Source organism: Dysidea avara, chromosome 13 (assembly GCF_963678975.1).
Source record: "Dysidea avara chromosome 13, odDysAvar1.4, whole genome shotgun sequence".
Lineage (NCBI taxonomy): Eukaryota > Metazoa > Porifera > Demospongiae > Dictyoceratida > Dysideidae > Dysidea > Dysidea avara.
This window is the reverse complement of record NC_089284.1, coordinates 5,002,392-5,024,292: the sequence shown is the minus strand read 5'-3', so window position 1 is coordinate 5,024,292 and position 21,901 is coordinate 5,002,392. Positions and strand designations below refer to the sequence as shown.

General features: G+C 39.5%; 4 protein-coding genes across 4 annotated transcripts; 2 read left to right on the top strand and 2 right to left on the bottom strand.

The window, feature by feature from the left end:
• Positions 1 to 416: 416 nt before the first annotated feature.
• On the top strand, positions 417 to 15,397 carry LOC136242781 (eukaryotic translation initiation factor 4 gamma 3-like). The gene is made up of 21 exons (XM_066034257.1): positions 417 to 612; positions 821 to 995; positions 1,783 to 1,849; positions 2,307 to 3,618; positions 4,669 to 5,063; positions 5,123 to 5,341; positions 6,117 to 6,254; positions 6,504 to 6,821; positions 6,873 to 7,004; positions 7,058 to 7,162; positions 7,719 to 8,027; positions 8,414 to 8,487; positions 8,636 to 8,671; positions 8,721 to 9,030; positions 9,091 to 9,263; positions 9,504 to 9,708; positions 14,085 to 14,177; positions 14,231 to 14,344; positions 14,769 to 14,853; positions 14,902 to 15,060; positions 15,110 to 15,397. The coding sequence occupies exons 2-21, from the start codon at positions 934 to 936 to the stop codon at positions 15,286 to 15,288; spliced, it is 4,485 nt and encodes a 1,494-aa protein (XP_065890329.1). The 5' UTR covers positions 417 to 612; positions 821 to 933; the 3' UTR covers positions 15,289 to 15,397.
• Positions 15,398 to 16,120: 723 nt separating this feature from the next.
• Positions 16,121 to 18,503, bottom strand: LOC136242787 (protein RER1-like). The gene is made up of 7 exons (XM_066034267.1): positions 18,356 to 18,503; positions 18,204 to 18,265; positions 17,994 to 18,098; positions 17,834 to 17,942; positions 17,707 to 17,782; positions 17,226 to 17,361; positions 16,121 to 16,369 (listed from the first exon to the last, which is right to left on the bottom strand). The coding sequence occupies exons 1-7, from the start codon at positions 18,369 to 18,371 to the stop codon at positions 16,280 to 16,282; spliced, it is 594 nt and encodes a 197-aa protein (XP_065890339.1). The 5' UTR covers positions 18,372 to 18,503; the 3' UTR covers positions 16,121 to 16,279.
• On the top strand, positions 18,393 to 19,544 carry LOC136242788 (uncharacterized). Its single transcript, XM_066034268.1, has 7 exons — positions 18,393 to 18,528; positions 18,576 to 18,637; positions 18,689 to 18,818; positions 18,865 to 18,925; positions 18,980 to 19,070; positions 19,292 to 19,344; positions 19,402 to 19,544. The coding sequence occupies exons 1-7, from the start codon at positions 18,465 to 18,467 to the stop codon at positions 19,481 to 19,483; spliced, it is 543 nt and encodes a 180-aa protein (XP_065890340.1). The 5' UTR covers positions 18,393 to 18,464; the 3' UTR covers positions 19,484 to 19,544.
• Positions 19,492 to 21,080, bottom strand: LOC136242786 (tumor protein p63-regulated gene 1-like protein). The gene is made up of 4 exons (XM_066034266.1): positions 20,771 to 21,080; positions 20,264 to 20,352; positions 20,024 to 20,200; positions 19,492 to 19,955 (listed from the first exon to the last, which is right to left on the bottom strand). The coding sequence occupies exons 1-4, from the start codon at positions 21,005 to 21,007 to the stop codon at positions 19,631 to 19,633; spliced, it is 828 nt and encodes a 275-aa protein (XP_065890338.1). The 5' UTR covers positions 21,008 to 21,080; the 3' UTR covers positions 19,492 to 19,630.
• Between the last annotated feature and the right edge of the window lie 821 nt (positions 21,081 to 21,901).

The following is a 21,901-nucleotide window of genomic DNA, read 5'->3' as shown; positions in this document are numbered from 1 at the left end:
CATTCAAATCAGAAATTGATAATTTTTGTTAGTTCAGTCTGTAGTTTGTGTGTCTAGCTATTTTGATGTGTTTATATGTAAGTGTGCCCCTCTGGCAAAACTAAATTACTACTCTACCTAGTCTCGGATGTGCAAAACATCTTGTGCGTTAGCGCGGGCCCGGAACTAGCTGTTGGCATTTTGATCACGTGATTAAATATAATTTCTTAGCGCATGGTTCTATTATCGGGAAAAGTGTATAAGCGCCCCCTTTGTGACTAAGAGAATTACAAGACCCTTACCTACTTCCCACCCTGTATAATAACAGACACATAACATACAATCAAACAGACTCACTTCACTTCTATCATCTTTTTCTTTTACACAAATAGGTGCTTAGTGGAAATTAGCGCTAGGTGCTAACCTATTATATTGGGGCAAAGCTGCCCGAAAATATTTGGTCTTCGAGGTTTTCAATCTCTTTCTTCCCTAGTAATCAGCTTTTTAACTTAGCTGAATATTAGATAAGTAATTATTTAACAAGTATACGTTTACGTTTTTGCGGATTTTGTATAGTTTACGTCTATCGTTGTAGCTACGTCGTAATAATTACTGTACACACGAAATAACCAGGTACGAGACTGTGTGTGATGAATATTGGTAATGTTACATTATGTACCATGTTGTTGTGACACCACAGTGTTCGTGCCACTATTGCAAAGAGGAAATTCAAGATTTTAATTGTAATTGAAGGAATTTCCCCTTTCATATGGCACGTTTATAGCCTAAATATGTGTTCTTGAGCGTGTGTGTTGCCATGTGCAGTATGTTGTTAATATAGTTGCTACTGGGCACGCGTCATCCTGGCTTGGATAGTTGTTGGTCACTTTACTGCACAGAATTTCTACTCAGACAACGTGTTTTCCAGATAGCCCAACTTCTCACCAAGCTGTTATGAGTGGTGGCAGGTTCAACAGGCCCAGAGGAGGGGGCCAGAATCCAAGGATACCACAATTGTGTGTATTCCAACACATTGGTGTATTTATACCAAAGTTTGTACCTTATGCAGGAAATGCTGCTAATTTTTTAGGCATATGTAAACTATATTGGTTTAGCAGATAGAAACAGGATCAAACTTTGAGGTGCTAAATGGTGACCTTTTGTTATAATTGTCTTTAAGGATGGTGGCTATAGTAAAAACGAGTAGCCAGGTTGAAGAGAAAGTGGTTGCATACCCTCACGATCGCCTGCTCATGGTCATACTTTGGTAGTGTATTTTCTACTGATATTGTATGGGGTGGTTGTTACTTGCATCATGTATTCTCCATTGTTATGTTGATAAAGTAGTAGTGTACAGTACGTGTGTTTTTAAAGTTGGGAGTGACATTTTTTGCTTTGTAAGACACAAATTTATTGAGAAATCTGAAGTGCAATAGATATAATAGATTGAATGGTATATATATATATATATGTGATCCCTAGTGAAATCTGTTTAACAGGTGTATCTCCCTTATATAAATGTGATTGAGGTGTTAGGTGAAATAGTGTCTAGCTTGTTTGTTTCTGATATGAAATGCAGAATTTCAGTTAAAGCCCAAATTTGGGTCTAAATGCTAACTAAGTGTCTATATTTATTTGGTTCTGTTGTATATAGCCTTGGAATTTAAGCTTTTGTAACTATGCAATGAATTATGTAAGGTCAAAATGTGATTTTTAAAAATAATGCTATTTTTTGTTTTTGAAATGTGTGCTATAAGTGTGTGTTGTACTTTGTAATGACCTAATGTGTTGTCATGCCAACAGAAACTACCATATGATGAATTCGATGTCTCAGACACGACCAGGACTGATTCCTCACCAAGTACATCAGGTAAATATTTGTATTTACAGTGTATAGTGCATGTAGAAATCAGTACAGAGGCTGTGATTCAGCCAGATATCTGGACCAAATGGTTGTGACAGTATTTATCTAAAGCTTTTTGGATGGTAAACTTGTGATAAGTCAATAGGCCAGCTGTAACCAGTTATTGTGTATATAAGTTGAAGTAAATCACTATCCAGAACGTTGAACTAACCAGCTATGGGGTGTAATTCTGATTGTACCCGTATAGCCAGAAGTTTTCTAAGGAGGAAATTTTTGCAAAGCTGTAAAATATGATTTTTGCATTTTTAATTCACGAAAACATTTTTACAGCTATATGTAACCTCAAACGTTCAAAAGTTTCTGGGTATACGATATAGCATTATATTTTGCGTGCATGTGTGTGTGGTGCAAGTGTAGAATGCATTTATTTTTATTGTTAGCTGTATGATGTCTTTCAATGTAGCAACAGTATGTGCCCGGTCAAATGTATATGCATCAACAACCACCTACGGGATTATCGTATGCTGGAGCCGCAGGCTTTAATACTACATTCCCACAATACCAACCAGCTCCACAGCAGCAGCAACAGCAGCTGTTGAGGCAGTTTCAGCCACCCGCAACCCACAACCCTTATGCTCAACAGCCAACACAGATTATGCCAATGAATCCGGCAGCAGGGGGTATGACTATATTAGATGCATCAATGCTTCAAGGCACTACGCCACCCAACATATCGTACATGACCCACCATCAATCAATCCAGCAGCCAGTTTCAACAGGAAGTCAACAAATTCAAACAGCGAAGGCACCTTCGAAGGCTATTAAGATTGTTAACCCTAACACTATGAAGGAAGTGGACACAACAAACTTGAATGTAAATAAAGCGACATCATCGCCTGTGTCGTCAGCAAGGTCGACACCTAAACCAGAGTCAGAACAACAAGTTCTAGAACAGTTTAAGCAGACTGTCCAGGGCGTTATGTCAACGACAAACGATGATGTTACTTCTACCCAACCAACTCCTCCCATTGCTACAGTAACACCACTAATGTCAGGACATGATGTCACCACTACGGTAGTGGCTGACAGTAGCACTGATTTAGCAAGTACAACTTCAACGGATGAGAAACCAAAACCCTCAATTACTCCACCTGTCAGTGATGTTTCACATCCATTGACTAGTGAAAGTGTGCATCAAAAGAAATTCGTAAGTGAGGTAGCTGTGACAAAGGACACTGCTAGTAGTGAAATGATTGCAAAAGAAGAAGGTGAGGTTGTGTCAGAAGAATTGACAAATGTGTCTGACACTTCAAAGAGTAGTGAGGCACAGGTGGAACAATCCCAGCCACCCCCTGAAGCAAGTAAAAAACCATTGTTACCAGAGCAACAGAAAGTAGAAGTTAATAGTAGTAGTGTTAGTCATGAAGATAGTAAAGGAGAAGAGACTGAGGAAGTAAACCAACCAGACATTAAAATGGATATTAAAGAGGTAGATGATACGTTGAGTGAGCAAAAGAGTATAGTTTACAAACCTGATGGTGTGGAATTGACTGGATTACAGCAGCAAGGAGTTGCAGAGAATATGGAGGGTGTGGCTGAAGAGGATAAAGGAGACCCCTTAACTTCAGATGTCCCACCAAGTTCAGAGGGTAAGCAACATGCCATTGAAAAGGTGCTGGTACCATTGGTTCAAATGGAATCTGGTGGAGATGAGCCTGAAGAAGGTAACAAAGACCTGCCAGTTGCAGAAGAAAAGGCAGCCAAAGAGGACAACGGTATGCATTAAAAAGGTGTTAATAGTTAGTATGATTTCCTAAAATATGTCATGTTATACAAAGCTGGGAATTTTTCAAATTTGAGTAGGGATCATAAAACCTGCCATACTTAACTACAATCACTACAGAAATTGCTACTAAATGCATGCCCTGACTATCAGCTACTGAGAAGTGAAGTGGGGATTCTGTTTTGTTTTCAAGTATGTTATACTGCTTACATAACATTACAAGCTTCTGCAATCAATCCAGTCTAAATGAAATAATGGATGATTCTCGTGACAGCCATGCTGCAATGAAACCATCAAGCATTACTGCGAATCAACACCTATGCGGTAGTGGAGAGAGAAAAAAAAGGGGGCACAAAGGAGGACAAAGGTAAATCCGTGATGCATGCACTGTAGCTACTGCAGTTTGGGAAAAGTCATGTCTTATGCGAAGTGAGAGAAGAAATCAAGCTTGTAGTATTGTTAACAGTCGAGCTATGCTTGGCTGAAAACATCAGTTAATTAGTTAGTAGAAAATTCAACTAAATAGGAAATTTTAAAATTCCATTGGAAGGGCTTGGGGTCTTTGTGCTTGGTTATGTCTGACCAATACTGCCAAGCTGTTATGGAGGAAAAGTGAGGCTGTTTTTGGGTAATATTTTTGGGCAAGAAAGTCTGAACCTCCATGATCCCTACCATATTGCTCTTTGTGTGGGAGGATCAGAAGTGCTGACATGTACTGTATGATACTTGAGCACTGGCAAATGAAATGTTTCATTCTGTTTAAAGTTGAGCATTTCTCCTTTCACTGAGGATTTAATGAAATTTATATAAAGGATTAAACATACAGAGTGGGCAATGTTTTAGAATGTGCTGTATTTTTCCTAGTTAGTGATGTACCGATATATAGCATTTTCCCAATTATCTGATTAATCAATCTACCAATACCAATACAGATCTGATGACCCAACGTATTACATGTGTTACAAGCTAGGTACACACTGTAGTTTTGTTAGGAATTTCATTTGTGGCTTACGACTGTTGTTCTCATGGTTATTTTAATTAGTGGCGGAGCCATTGGTGACCACAGAGCAGGTGTTAGATGATGACAAAGTGGTAGATGACAAAGTGATAGATGACGAAGTGATAGATGACAAAGTGATAGATGACAAAGTGATGGATGACAATGATGATAATAGTGACCACGAGGAGGACAAGGAGAAACTGGATCATCCAGCATCACCTTCAGAGGTTGCAAAAGGCGATGGTGAGGATGTTGCTACTGACAACACGATGATTAATGGTGATGATCGGGAGGAGGGGGAAATTGATGATGATGATGATGATGATGATGATGATAGCAGTAAACAATATTCCCGAAACTTTCTCTTATCCCTGCAGTTTCTGGACCAGTGTAAACAACGTCCTCCCAACCTTCAGAATGCAGAGTACATCAGGAAGGTACTAGCAGTATTATTACATTAGATTGTGAGTATGAATTGTCATTGGTTGGTATGTAGGAGCAAATGAAACAATCAGAGATGAGGTTTGATGGTCCTCCAGGGTATTATACTGACTATAGAGGGAGGCGAGGATCTCACCAAGTACCAAAGGGTGGGAGGAAAATAGACCTTCCTACAAAGGAGCCAGTTGAACTAAGAAAGGCTGAGCATCGTTGGGTGAGACCTCAAGTGGCAGTGGTAGAGGATAATGGTGATGAGCAAGAAAAGGAGACACAGGTATGTATTAAGCACATTACTTTGGGAGTACTTAGAATCCAACAGCCACAACAAGTAGGGGGAATTGTTTAAAGTTCATGAATGCAAAGTGGTAATAAACGAGTTCCGATAAGTTTCTTTGACAAATATGAAAAAAATTGCAAAACTTTTGACACTTTCAGTTGTGGAGGCTAGCTCTTTCAAAACTAGTTGGGGATTAAAATCTCAAATACACTGTTTTGTGTACCACCAGCTCATAGTCATACACTACTGCCTTACCATGTCTTGCCTTGTTTTTTTGCCACCTTCTACTAGAATGATAAAAAAGTAAAAAGGTCAAAATAATTTTTATGTTTTATTTTCGACCATGAAACAGAGAAGACAGTGCTTTTAGTGTCATAGAGTGTGTACTTTTTGGTTATCTTGTTGGAGCAATGGTTTCATGGGCTCAAGCAGATTGGCTATAAAATTTTAAGGGACAAGTTTTTTTGGCAAATGCTTTTAAAAAGTAGGCTTGATGCTTCACGGTGCAGATGGATGTATTTCCTTGTTGTACAGGCTGTAGTACTGTACTGTACATTTTATTGATGTTTTTTCTTGTTACATATCAGGGGCTTCCCTAATGAGCGGTGCAGCACCACTCTACTTTACTCAAAACTCTTTTGATATGGTAAAAAGAATGTATGTAATTAACAAATTGACTTTGATGTTGGTAGCAAATTGACAGTTTGCCACTCTGCTTTATTTTGCTGGGGAAAGCTCTACGTACTGTATGTAATTGTTTGCTGTGGTGTAGGAATTGTTTAGAAAGTTTGTCAGCATCCTGAACAAGTTGACACCTCAGAAATTTGAGACACTTGCTAACCAAGCACTGCAGTTGCCCATTGACACAGAAGATCGTCTCAAAGGCTGTATTGATAGGATATTCAGTAAAGTAAGGAAATAGTGTGTACATGTACTTGTGTGTACATGTACTTGTGTGTTGCATGTTGTATGTATGTATGTGGGAAGCATGTGAAAAAACTGTGAGCACATGTGTGTGTGTGTGTGTGTGTGTGTATGTGTGTGTGTGTGTGTGTGTGTGTGTGTACTGTACGTTGCTATGTAAAAAAAAATAGCCTTAAAAAATTGCTTACATGTTTGTCATTAATCTTGTCTAAAATTACATTTTTATTTTCTTCAGGCATTAGAAGAGCCAAACTTTAGTGTGGCATATGCTCAACTGTGCCGGGTGTTATCCAAGGTCTCTGTTGAGGTGGGGACTGGATCTGAAGCTAAGAAGAAAACCTTCCGTAGTATTTTACTTACCAAATGTCAACAAGAGTTTGAGAAGGATAAAGAGTCAGATGATGCTCTAAGTGTGCTGAGGAAGAAGGCCGAGGAAGCTGCTGCTCCAGAGGAGAAGAAACAATTAGAAGATGTATTGGAAGAGACGGAATATCGTGTTCGCCACAAGTATTTAGGAAATATCAAGTTCATTGGAGAATTGTTCAAAATTAAGGTGACCATTAAAATCTGTACTTGCAGCATGTTGATGTGTGTCTTGTGCTAGATGTTGTCTGAGGGAATAATGCATGAATGTATTAGAAGACTGCTACAACACACCAGTGATGAAGAAGCATTGGAATGTTTTTCCAAACTGATGTTCACCATTGGTAAAGATCTGGACCATGAGAAAGGACATGTAATAGTCGGTTATCTTATTGTGCCAAAATATTAGAGTTTTATTTTTCTTAGGGTCTAATACAACAGTACATGGATAGAGTAGACTTGATCATCAAAGCCGGAAAAATTTCGTCTCGGATAAAGTTCTTTTTGCAAGACGTTGTGGAGCTAAGAAATGTGTGTTTGTGTGTTTGTGTGTTTATATGTAGTATGTGTGTGTGCGTGCGTGCGTGTGCATGCCAATGTGAACACATACACTGTACATTGATAAGTTGAAGTTTGTGATTTCTGTGTAGTTGTTGCGATGCTTGACGGTTTTCACATGCTGGTATAGTTACTTAAGTTTTCTGCCTGATTGGATTTGAACATCTGCAAAATATTGTTAGAAACAGCTGGCTTCATTACAATTCATGTTAAGTTAGTTATAGTCTTACCTGATAATTGTTGGTATTGTGGATATGCTACATTGTTTTGTCTGTGTGTTATTATTGTTATGTTCTGGTCAGCACTCTGTCTCTGTTGCCTTATTTGCAGCATACTGTTGAAATTTCTTTTTGTTTACAATTCCTTGCCAATTTTCTTCTGTATCACCATAGTAGTACAATCCTAGCTGAAATGGAGAGATATTCTTTTCTAACTAGTTACTATCTTGCTTGGAACAGTGGTTGTCAATAAGATAGACACTGCCAATTGTGACTAACAGGGCATAAGAAGTACCCTTTTTTTGTACTAGTGCAACTGGGTACCAAGAAGAGAGAATAACAATCCTAAGAAGATAGACCAAATACACGAGGAGGCTAAACAAGAAGAGGCTGAGAAGCAGCGTCAATTGGCGGTCCATTCTGCTGGTCCCCACATGGGAGGTCGGCAAATGTCCAAGGGATCAATAGACTTTGGGAGGAAGGGTGGCAAGGATGCTGGTGGGAAGATGGGTGGTGACTGGCAACTTGGTGGAGACAAGGACAAGAAGTCAATCCCCAACCAACAGGCACCAAAACTGGACAGTACCAAGTTTAGAAATCTTGCAACAAAAGTGCCTACAGTAAGTCATGCTACATCATAGTGTAGATATTGGTATACATACTTCTGAAGAGTATATTGTATGTTAGCATGTAGTATACATGTAATTGCACCCTGTTTGATGTGGTCCCAACCGATATGTACAGCACATGCTACATACACACTTGCTTCCATGCACACGCACACACACACACACACACACACACACGCACACACACACACACGCACACACGCACACACACACACACACACACACACACACACACACACATGCAATAAAATAGAAGCGCCATAGTAATCATAACATCTGCCTGGGACTTATAAGAAAATGAGTCACAGTAGCAATTATGTAGAGCAGGTTTATCAATAGATACGAATATGTTGTCTCTTTCATCTGGCACTTTACAGGCTGGCCAGTTCAGTTTAGCTCCTAGTAACAAAATGATGAGTATGAGACCTGGAGGAGGAGGAGGTGTAGAGAAGTGAGTTTGTGTAGTGTAGTATTTATGGTGTACTGCTGTAGTGTAAGTGTACATGTGGCAATTAGTACGATGTTGTGTAGGTCCAGTCTAGACTAGTCTAGACTAGTGTAGTTTGTTCTAGTATTGTACTTGGTTAATGTCATAATAGGAGCAGTAGACAAGAGTCAACTAAGAAGCCATCCAGGTGAGACTCCTTACTCCACATCAAACAACTAATATCATCATGACTACAGGTCTAGTGGTAGTAAGAGGTCGGACAATCGAGGTAGTATTAGTGCTGGTTCTGCTGCAACCTCTGGACAAATGGGAGGTCCACGGCGGTCCCACTCTGGCCCTGATAAACACCGAGAGAGACAAGCAGCTCTTGAACTAGCCAGCAATATGTCCCGGCCTGGTAGTAGCAGTAGCAACAGCAGTAAGGGGCCTGAGAGCAAGACTGTGAGTGTGTTGAAGAGACCAGCCCCTGATACCCTTAGTGAAGAAGAAGTAGAAAAGAAAGCATCATCGTTGATTGCTGAATTTTGTCAAAATGTAGACTATCAGGTAATGGTTGCTATTTAATGCTCTACATTACCATCTGTTACCATGTTACCCATTATGTAGGCAGCAGTAGAGGAAGTGAAGGATTTGAAGTCACCAGGGAAACACCATAGACTGGTGTGTCAGGTCATCAATGATGTGTTGGAGAAGTCAAACAAGGCAAGAACAGACACTGGCAAACTGTTCCATAAACTTGTCAAGGAGGAAGTTGTACAAAAGGAGAAATTTGTGGCTGGGTAGGTCTACCTGTCTGTCTTGTGTCCATTGTCAGTGGCTGATGTGAAGAATAACTCGTGGTTGTATGCTACTAATGCACATGGAGAGAGGCGCACACATGCACGCACACACACCACACACACACACACACACACACACACACACACACACACACACACACACACACACACACACACACACACACGCACACACACAACACACACACACACACACACGGTCTCTTCCATGTTTTATCACAGGTTTACTGAAGTGTTGGAAGTTGCTGAAGACATTGAAATAGATGTTCCCAAGATCTGGCAGTACCTTGGTGAAATAGTTGTTCCTGTTATTGAAGATGGTACCATCTCACTGGACATCCTTACTAAGGCACCCAGCAGTGTCATAGAGTCTGGTAAAGCAGCACTACTGCTAGCTGAAGTGTTGAAACTATCAGAAAAGATCATGGTGAGCTGTTTATGTAAATGTATTCTGAATTGGATTACAATTCTTTTCAAGACATTTTATAAATTTTAGTTCGCTTTTCACATCATAGTTTTCATCTTCATCTTACATAGCAAGCAGGAAATAAAATGTTAGGAAAGAGTAGTTAATATTCGCTTGATATATATATTCCCACACCCTCGGGTCACTTGGTATAACTATTACTTTTAGTTTCTGTTGCTTGCAAATCACACAATAACACAATAGCCTTGCCAAGCTCTCTCTTTGAGTTTGTGTATCTACAGTGACCATTGAATGCATCTCTGTGTGCTTTTTTTTGCAAGAGTACATTTGTGTGTCCTACCTTCTCTAGCCCAACTATGTGCATCTGCTATCATTTTGTGGTCATTCTGCGAGCATTAGTAAATTATTTCTAGACATATACTAAAAACATTGAGGGGCGGGCCTGATCTAGAAGACTTGCTAGATACACATGCTCATATGGTAGCTAGCTATAGGATCGATAGCTAACATTTGAATTGTAACTTCATTAACCCTTTATTACCGAAGTTTTTTTTACAAAACCGCAAGTGTGAAAACTTTTATGGCTTGTGTGAACTGTGTGCGATACGAGTGGACCCCACCCATTAATTAACCCATCAAGCTATATACCGTTTGATAGCCATCTCTCTCTTCTACCAACACAGCTAGAATACTTACAGATCACACACACAACTCACGCGCTATGAAGCGAAGAAAGCGTATCTTCTCCGTATCGCCATGGTATTGAAAGATGGGCGCCGCCATCTTACTAATCAACGCGATGACATCACACTATTTATTTTTAGAATCCTTATCACGTGGGGAATGGAGTAATTCTAACTATAGCCTCCTAGTAGCAGGGAGAAGGCGAACATGGAGTTTTAAACAGGTATTGTTGTTTTGTGTACGCTATTTTATATTGCCAAGTGCCATAACTTGCCCATGCTTCTTCCTATCGCCGAACGGTAAACTTCATTAGAAGCGCCCGGTCCTTCTGAGCAGTTTGCTAGCAATTTCAGCTTCGTAGCCCCTAGGAAAAAGGAGTTAGGGCTCCGTTTATAAAGGGCACTCGTTATGGCAATATATTAGCCATTCGATAATAAAGGGTTAAAAGCCGGAGTGAGTTGACTTCTTGGGCAGTGATAGACAGTGGTCTTTGTTGAAATATCACATAGCTAGCTATGATCAATGTTTGTATGGGGGAGAGTAGCTAGCTATCTCAGTATGCTCTGTACACATGGCAAGTTCACTTCTGATCAAATAATTACCTGGCTACACAGTCTCTACTGGTGATGGAGAACAGTTGATTGGTGTTGAAACATTTATTTTGCAGACTGACGTGTACAGTGGTGTAGCTTCACTGGGGCCTATGCCCTACCATCAGTTTTCCAGTGTTGTAACTCACATGATCTGACGTGATGCGCTACTCTGTAGCTTTTATATGAAAATCACTGGTGTATGTACAGTTTCTGCCATAAATAACATAATTGAGCAAATAAAGTAAAATTCCATTTAATTCCCACTATCACGTGATAACAAGTTCAAATGTGAGCGGGTTTTGAGGGAAGCTATCAATAAGGTGGGTTTAGAATACCCAGACCGGACCAGGTCAACTTCTTCAAGTAAGCCAATTCACACAATAACTGTAACATACAATTCATGCAATAGCTAGCTAGCTATAACATACACTCTTCACCTTGTAGCCACTCTGCCAAGAACATAATTAGCTAGCTATGATGGCTCAGACTGCAACAGCGATCGCGCATGAAACTTCATCCACGATAAAACAACCTAACTAAGCTATTAAAATACTTTCTACTACATTTCACTACACAATCGCTACAAAGCTACACTGAAGCTCTTTCTCTTGTACTCAACTGTTATACACACTAGTGACTGCCTGGATTTATTAGAATCGTGATATACAAAGTGAAAGGAACAAGGGATGCCACGATAGTCGTGACATAAAGCTTCATGATATGATATAGGCTTCTTTATGTCGTGACATAACTATCTCCTAATAATGCACACTTTTCCATTCATTTTGATCAAATTTGATACAATAAATATGAGAAAAATTGACAAATAAGTATGAGCAATGTTGGTTGTCGATGTCATAATTAATATTACTGATGTTTAAGTTGATATTTTTGCATGTTTAAATCAAAATAACTATACAGTTTCATAAATAACAGTTTCAGTTGCGAAACGTTAATTATGTTGTGACATACGACATGTCGTGACATAAACCTCTATGACATGTGACATAAAAATTTCTATGTCGTGGCATCCCTAAAAGGAACTAAGATAGCAGCAAACCTCTGAATTTATTTCGGTAGTGATGAATGAGTAATGGAGTATTTGCTACATGTTAAGGTAAGCTTTGAATAGAACAAAACGTTACTACTCCAGAAATCTCTATAAAGCTACCCTGCATGAGCACTAGCTTACCTTTCTTAGTTTAACCAGTCATCCATGACCATTCCTTTACATAAGTTCAAAGGTTTGCTGTTATCTTAGTTCCTTTCACTTTGTATATCACGATTCTAATAAATTCGGGCGGTCACTAGTGTGTGTAACAGTTGAATACAGCAAAAAGAGCTTGTAGCTTTGTAGCAATTGTGTAGTGAAATGTAGTAGAAAGTATTTTAATAGCTTAGTTAGGTTGTTTATCGTGGATGAAGTTTCGTGCGCGATGGCTGTTGCAGTCTGAGCCATCGTAGCTAGCTAATTATTTTCTTGGCAGAGTGGCTACAAGGTGAAGAGTGTATGTTATAGCTAGCTATTGTGTGAATTGTACGTTATAGCTATTGTGTGAATTGGCTTGCTTGAAGAAGTTGACCCGGTCCGGTCTGGTCCGGTCCGGGTTTTCTAAACCCCCATCAATAAGTGAGACTATATGTATTATGATTATATCAAGTCAAGGTGATGACAGACTATAATTGAAGTGTTGAGTGGTGAAAACTATTGATAGTACTAAGGAGATTGTCGAGGTGATGAGGCACATGCACTGTACACATTCGTTTTAATGCCTGCTATGGTTTAGCGGTGAGTCGACAGTGCAGAGCTGATAATACAAGTTGCTAACCGATTAAAGATTAGATCAAGAATTAATCCATAAGAGCTGTGTAAGAAGAAATCGGGTCAAGGTGCATGCTGATAGTGCAATAGCGTAGGTTGTAGCGTCAATTAGATACAGAAACAGCTGTGTAGCAGTGTATTTAGCTAGCTAGGCCAACCATGCACTTTAATAAGATTTCTATATAAATGTATAAAGAGTTCAAGATGGACTCGATATCATGTATTTATAATTGCATGGGCGGACTTAATATGAAGGCGTATTCCACCTAGGCCCTCATCACTAAAAGTATAGCTACACTACTGGGCATGTACACAACATATGTACCATGCTCAACTGGAAATACTGGGGCTAACCCCAATTATCTAATCATTGGTTACTTAGAGGAGGCCATACTCTGTGTTGACACCTGACAGCCTAAAAAGTATTCCTGGTATTCCTAAGAAGGTTTATGTCACTTAGTGTAATTGAGGAAGGTTTTCACTGATTGGAACCTAATTAGTTTGTTATCATTCATTAATGGTTCCCCCTACTACCACAACCAGCAGTGTAACATTCCCTTTTGGCTTCACCTTAATACCTGTAGATAATACCTGTAGACAGGTAGTTTTGCCAGCCAGCCTGTATTTTTTCCTGACCAGAAAAAAAATAGACTGGCTGGTGAGACTAGTAGACAGGTGATAGTAGCATCAACTGGTTAATAGAATGCTTGCCATGGTCTTATTTACCAATTCAGGATCTTCTTGTTTACTGGCCAAGCACAAGCAAAAATCAGAAATTTAAAATTCGAGTAGGGATCATGGATATAAGGTTGCCTACATGTGGTGTACTTTTAATACCTAGTTCTGTCATATAACCATGATTAAAGTAGGGATTGATGTCTACTAGTATAGCAGGTGTAGGTGACCTCCCTCTTTTTATTTCTATGATTCCTACTTCAATTCAAATTGTCCTTGTACTGAGAAACCATAGACATACTTTGGCAAAAGTCTGTTCCTCTTTGGTACAGTGTTGCTATATTATCACCCTGGGCACCTTAATAGGGAAACCTCTTGCTTCTCTTGCCACCAGTTAACTCTTAGTAGTCTCTTACCCGCCATCTGCAGCTTTGCAAGCTTCTAACTGAGAAGTGAAGTGTGTACTTGTAATTGGTGTGCGTAGTAGTAATAGACTCATGATTCCCTGTTCCTAAAACACAACGTCTGTAGTGAGGATATTTGTATTTATTTATCCAGGGTTGTTTGTGCAACTGTTTGAATAATGTTTATTTTTCCCTCAGGGTGGTGGTCATGCGAGTACAATGTGGACCAAGTCAAGTGTCAGTTACAGCAATTTTAGAATATCTAATGTAGAAGAGTTTAAGAGAAAACATGTGAGCTATGTGATGTCATATGTTGTAGAGCTATAACATGATCATGTGATCAGGGGCTGCAGTTCCTACCGGATGTGGCCAGTTCTCTAGTTGCTGATGTGAAACGATTAACAGAATTATTAAAGTCAAGAGATAACACAAATACAGAAATTATGCAGTGTATTGAAGTGAGTTGGGCAGCAGTGGTAGATATTCAGTGCACACCTGTACAAAGTATTTTTATTATCATTATTTAAGAACTTTTTCATGCAAATTCTAAGGGCTGGTTTCCATGTATCAAACTGCAATTACTGCTGGGCTATATGCATTATGGTGAACATAGATCACTATGACTACCAGAGTAGCCAGAAGTAAATAGGCTACACTTCATCTTGTGTCACTATAAAGCTTATAATGCACCGTATCGTAGCTAATGGAATGCATACCATTGCCTCCAGTTTGTTTACTAATACAGATGTCCACATTTGTTGACTTTTCAAGAGCTATTAATATCATGACTCATAGATGTGTGTGGCTACATGGAAACCAGCCTTGACAGCATATCTTAATTGTGTGATAGAAGACTATTGCATACATTTTATCCTAATACAGAAAGAACATCCTGAATCAAAAGAATGTAGTTTAGTATTTATCAGAGAATTACTAGGGACATCAATGTTCCATGCAGTAATTGAAGGTTAGTTAATCTGTCAATATCAACTAATCATATCCACTACATCGTCAGGTTCTGGTAGTAGTGCTAGGTACAATGAAGAATTGTTTGACTCCAGAATGGTCATAGTAACAAAGTATGTTAAACCACAAAATGACAGTCAACATCAGAGACAAGTGGAGTTCCTATGTGCCATGCAAATGGTCCTACACGACCTTGAACAACCAGCAGGTAAGGTAGTAGAATGACTCGATAGCTCTTTTTAGTTCTTCATTTGCAGGTCTAGCTACTGCTGTTTGTAAGAAGTTATCAGAAACAGGAATATTTGAAGATGCTGCATTCTTCAGATGGAGAGAATCAGCAGCTGGAATTGTAGGGCATGGAGCAACAATGGTGGCCCTGAAAGATTTTTATGAATGGCTGGATAGCACTCCAGTGGAAAGTGACTATTCACAATAATGATACAATATGCAATTTTTTGTTGGTGGCATTTTCTGCCACTTTTTTAGGTGAAATACAATTAAGTTTATTTGTACAATGTAAATAAATTGAATTCATTTTCAAACAAGCTATTTTATAGTCACGTGCCAATTTTTCGCGCGGTCTCAAATAAAGCGCGCCAAACTTTCTGTGATTTTAATGCCTGCGAATATTCAATTAATACTCGCAGCAATAAAGTAACTTTACCTTCGCTTTGTTCCTCGCTAATTCACCTTCTGGACCCGTCAAATTCGACAGTTTTGTAACAAGTTCGTTCCTGTGCAAACACATGCGATTCGAACATGTAAAGCTAGCTGATCACTACTTACAATTCTGCGAGAGTTGTTTTAATAGACCGGAGTTCCTGTACTATCTTAGCGTTAATTTCGTCTTCCATCAGCTTTTTTGTAGTTTTGATTGTGGGTATCTAGATTGCACGTGATACAAGTGACTGTTGTATAAGAGTAGTTACTTGTGTATCCACAACATAGCATACAGGAAGCTTGCTAAGGCCCAACATTGGGCCTTTAGCCTTCCACTGCTGCAGAATATACTCTAAAAATATTTTATAATAATAGAGCATTCAGTTTAATAACGAGCCACCTGCCTAGCTGTATTGATCTAGGGTAACTTTCCTGCTCTGAAATAGTCTGGGGCGGCCACGTCAGACTAACTCTGAAACATATTTAAGCTTTTCTATGGTCAGGGACACAAGTTTGTGTTAATTAGCCATATACATTTCACGTATGTGGTTGAAATAATAGCAGCAGCATGAAAACTTGCATGTTATAATACCGAGCAACATGGAGTGGAAAATCTAAACCATATTATCAACAATAAGTGGCCTGATGGACGTTACCTCTATTACACACAAATGTACTTCACATAGTACATTATAATTGCATATAATCTATATCATATAATAGCAATATTGATTATTTCAGATGTCTCCTAAAGTAGTTTATCACACTCATTGCTGTATCACATGACCAGTGTCTTCTTTGCCCTTGTAACGTCTCTTGCCATAGGAGAATGGCAGGTACCTGTATTTGATCATGTGCTACAGACAAATATTAGAAGTAAACAAGTCGCCATAGCAATTCATAAATAGAATAGTAATGAAGCACATACAAGTACAATCTCACTCTACAATAATTACAGCAAGAACAAAAAATATTCGGTGTGCATGACAGTGAATCGATCAGTACTAGTAGTATCCTCAACAATGATCTGTTTTGTGTGTGTGCGTGTGTAGTATATACATAACAATTTTCTGATGGTGTGTCACCAACTCAAAGGTCTAACCCACTTCAAGGTCAGCATAACAATGCCATAATTGAAACCACCAACATCATTAAATTTTGTTAATTATATGCATTCTATTTTGCCACATCATAAGAAATTTGAGTAAAGTAGAGTGGTGCTACACCACTTTACTACTCTTTAGGGAATTCGAAGTCCCTGACACAGCTATTGCTGCCCAGCGAAACCAGCACTGGGATGCCTGTGTATCACTCAGGCACTTGAGTCTTGTGCAGGTAAATCCTCCACTAGTAACCCACTGTAGGACTGTCCAGGTATCATTGTGAGAAGTCTTGAAACCTGCTGAAGTTCCGCAATGACCCCAACATAGAACAGTTGCACATTTTGTTTCCCTAGCTAGTGAACATTGATGGGTGGCTGCTTCCCCAGTTACATCATATAGCTGTGTAGATCAGTTAAGTTTCTCGCTCAAGGAAACAACAGCAATTGGAATAACCAGGCATGAACCTGGAACCATTACCAGGCTGATGTATGGTGTGTAATTATGTTTTGTTTGTGTAGTTACGTTGTGCTTTTGAATATTGCTTTAATTGTATGTGTAGCCACTGGGCTATGCTGCCTCACAGACGCACAGACAACATATACCCACTCACTGTAATTTGCCTCTTCATAGTGACAGTAAAGAGCAAGATGAAGTACAGCACTAGGATGGGCCAGAACACAGGGATGTTGAACATCTCAAAACATGTCAATAGCAGTGCAAACAGCACCCCTCTAGTCAGGTTGTGCCTACATGGAAAACAATGCCTTATGTCAACACGTGTAAAACATACATGCAAACTATAGCTATTCAAATGTCACACAGTACACACCATGACAACTGTACATACAGTACTATAGAGCATGACCAGACTTAGTGGATGGTAGAAGAACAGAGTTATTACCCCCTAACCTTTGGCAATGCCACCAAGACTATATTTATGGCAGTGGCTGCACACAGGTGATGAAATAAAACAATAATAGCTCCTAGTCTGGCGCCGCTGACCCTATTTAGGCGCTTATACAAGCGCCCTGTATAAGCACCTAAATAGGGTCGGTGGCGCCAGACTAAATAGCTCCATGCAAGTCACCTACCAAAATTTGAATTCTGGTAATCTTCTTATAAATGGTCTGAACTCTTCTGTGGCCTTTGTGGGGAGTGAAGGACCCTCTGGAAAATCATTGACAATTTGATAAGTAATACCCGATTACCTAAATATACCTGATTCCCAATCGTCGTCTTCGAATGCTGGATCAATTTTTGGTGATAAAAATAAAATAAATAAATTCAAGATGTAAATTGCTAGTGCATAGGAGATGATATGCCAACCCTACAGATATACACCCATTCATACAGTGACCATTGAGTACTACACACTTACCTGCAGCAGGTACACTCTGATAGCATATACCACTACCAATAGACATGCTACCACCCAACGTACCATCCGATAACGTGTTATGTCATCTAGGAACTTCTGGTAACGCTAAGTGTTAACATTTGAAATGCAATTATATACAGCGAAAGGCTGTGTGTTAAGATGTAGTGTCACAGTCTATTTATATGTATCTCGGGCACCTATATACCATACCTGTGATATTCCAGTTACCACCCCAGGTGACCATCCCGACGATGAATCGCTACTGGTTGTTACTAGGTACAAGGCAAGATATATTTAACCACTGGTTCATGATCGGGTCATACATTACAGTTACACAGTGACTAGTCATACAGCTTTATTACCTTCAGGGGTTGACATTGTTATCGTTATTCAACAATCAGAAACAATAAACCTATAGTGGGCATTATATAGAATACATCATTCTCTGTTCGTGTGCGTTAAATAGAAAACATGGCTTCGTTGAGATTTCAGGGGCAAACGAAGCCAACAGAACAGCAGTACATTGATGAGGATGGTAACGAGAGTGGTTTTTATGTCTACTACATCATTTCAGTCCGACAGAGCAGAAAAAGATCATAGCTGAGTACGAGAAACAAGACGAACAGCTGTCGAGAAAAGCTAGAGTATGGTTTGTACTTAGTATTGTTTACGTGATACCATTATCTGTGTCAAAGTTAGGTGTGGGTCTGCTGGTCGCTGTGTTGTCTATTGTTAATCTGCTCTGTGCTGTATTGGAATGGATATCTCCAAATTATGTACCTTTCCATTCTATTTTCCGAGATCTCTATCCCATTTGGACGATCAGTGAGATTACAATGTTAAGCTTACTGATTGTCTTATTTTTCTTAAGGTTTTGTTCATGTATTATCATCTTCAGGTCATGTGCTATGCTATATTGGAGCTTTTTATTGGTTGGTTGATCTATATAATCATGATTTGAATGGCTACACTGTGTTCTGTTGTAGCAACCATCTCTATGTTAATATCGGTGTACTGACATCAATATTGGTACCCTTTTATTGGATGTATGGTCTTTATCTGTGGAACAAATTAATGGTGAGTATAATTGATTTCAAACTCGTGCCATGCACTAGTTGTTATACATGTCATTTGCTACCATTCTTTGTGGTTGTCAGTTGGTCATGAGTACTGTGTGATGGCTTTACCCTGGTGATGGTTTGCATGGTTGTATTCACACAACACGATGTTCTTTTAAAGCTATTGATACATTATGGTGACATGAATTTAGTTTGAACTGAAATTTCTTTTGTCCACAGAGTGAAGAGATATGGCTGGCTGTTGTCAACCCAATGACACTGCTACTATGCTGGTAATAAAAATACTATTGTGTATGATCAATAGGTTAGTTACACTCTCTTCTTTACAGGTACATGCGTTATCTTAGCAGTTCACTGAAGCCAGACATCGCCAAGTTAAAGAACTTCACTTACAAATACAAAGCAGTATGACTTCCATATCATGGACGTGTATTTTGATTTTCAAATATCAGCGTAAACTATTTGTATCATATGATGTGTATGGTGCATTGGGTGGGTGCTTGTTCATAAAAGTACCAGCGGTTTGACAATTCAGCATGTACAATATTATAGACAAGCTCATTTGTCCATGGCTCCTCTCTTCTTGTGGAAACCCATTCTACTCTGGTTGTAAATCATTCCCCATACGTTACAGTACGTGTTCAATTGGATATTTCCTTCCTTGACGGCCACTTGTGATCCAACAGTCTGTAAGGATTGTTTGAGTACATCTAAAAAGTCATCTAGTTGCAGTCGTTTATCATCAGTGATCACTTGACGTCTTGCTAACACGTGAGATTCAAAAATAAGGTATGGCATTTGTATACTAAATGGATTCCATCGTTCCAAGAAACCTGGCTCGTTGCCCTGGAAGGTGATCTTGAGACCGTTGCCTCTATTCGCCCTAAAGAGGTAACACCTTATAAACTAGTGTAGCACCATTATTAACTCTTGGTAGCACTGATAGCTTACCAGACTAATGCCATTGAGGGGTAAGTGAATTTACCCACCAACACTTCTGTGATGAACTTCAGTGGTATTAGTTTGATTTCTTCCACTTGACCGTAACGGAAGTTGTACCAGGTTGAGACAATGTTGTGATCACTGATGGCTACCAGCCGTTCCTTCTCAAAGTCCCAGTGGTCTATTCTGTAATAGGAAGATAATTTTTACTATTGTAAGTGTTGGCAGTTTCCAGTCAGTGTGACTCACTCTGTTAGCACCCATGGTCCTTTCAAATTGGCATCCCTATCACCCAGTCGTGCCTTAATTGCAACCACAGCAGCTTCCATCATATTATCCTATACAATAATACAGTACACAATAGGTCATTTCACACACGAAGCTATTGAGTGCTGTAGTTTCAGGTTCCAATACATTACGTAGACATTAAGACCAGTGAATACCTTAACAATTCGGTGCTCATTCATCTAAACTATTTCAATGGTCTTGAAATCACAGGGTACCCATACTATACCACTAAGGTCAATTGAAACCATGAGTCATCAAAAAATTATTACATCACCCCTATGCTTTGGTGGCACTAACACATCCAACCTTCCATCTTCCAAACCACCAGGGTACTTAAAAGCCAGTTAAATGACAAATAGGTTCATGTATAAATGGTTGCTATGCAGGATATTAAATTCAAGATCAGATGGCGCCCCAAAACATAAAATTTGGTGCAAACATGTTCACCAATTCCTTCCCACCCGGTACCTTTAGAGCAAAATATTGTTCTGATTCCGGAATTTTACTCGTTAGCTTTATGAGCCGCTCGTCAGCATCTTTAACAAATCGAGAGGTATACTCAACGTCCGTAGATACGCGATAAAGAACTGGCTGGTCTTCGGGTAAAGTGATCACGACTGGCGGAGGATTGTCAGACGAAGCAGCAGTGTCCTGAGGGGCAGTGTCCTGAGGGCCAACGTCACTCTCCAACTCGCTAGCCATCATATTGCCGCCCTAATTCGTTATTTCCGTTGCCACGTGCTTTTAATAAATAACACAAAATGGCGGATGCGCATGTTGTTATTATTATCTACTTTGCCAGTTGGGCACTGGAGGGTGTACACAGAGGGCAGAGCCTGTTCGAGGTGTTTACCCATAGCCTAGGAGCCTAAGCGAAAATCTTTGAGCTAAATATCCTAAAGTGAAACGGGACAAATACCTAGAAAGGGTGAAAAAAAAGCCAGCCCCATCGTTACTTCATTCGCAGGCCACCCAGATTCCGGCCAAGCGGCACGCTCGGAGCCAACTTTGGGGAGGCCACCTAAGTAGGGAAATGTTGTTGTTATTATCTACTTTTCCAGTTAGGCACTGGAGGGTGTACACAGAAGGCAGAGCCTGTTCCGGATTCTAGACTACATGCAAAACTTCGATGCTTGTGGCTTTCCATGTAAAGGATCCATAGGTCGCCATGATCTCTTTCTAACAAAAGCATAATAAACCAGCTGTAAAATCTGCAACAGGCCATACCTTCCTTCATAAAGATAATAAGACTTGTGGGAATAGCAGCTACCTAATTTCCTTTCCATTCAAAGGTTTTCGTCCGTCGCCGTTATCCCTAGTCACGTGAGACACACTACACTGGTCATTCTTGCTGCATTATTTGCCTTTTAATACAAACGTATAAAGTTGCGGTATTAACTGCGACATAACTGTGCTTTTATTCAAAACATATAGCTACAGATCATAGATTCACAATACTCTACAAGCTAAACCAACAAATCAGCTGGTTAATTGGCGACTACTTCATCCTTTGCATTCAAAGGACAACTGTTATCCCAACCATATGGTGTTTCCTTTAGTTGTAAAGGATTGGACACTTAGCTGATTTCCCACCTTCGT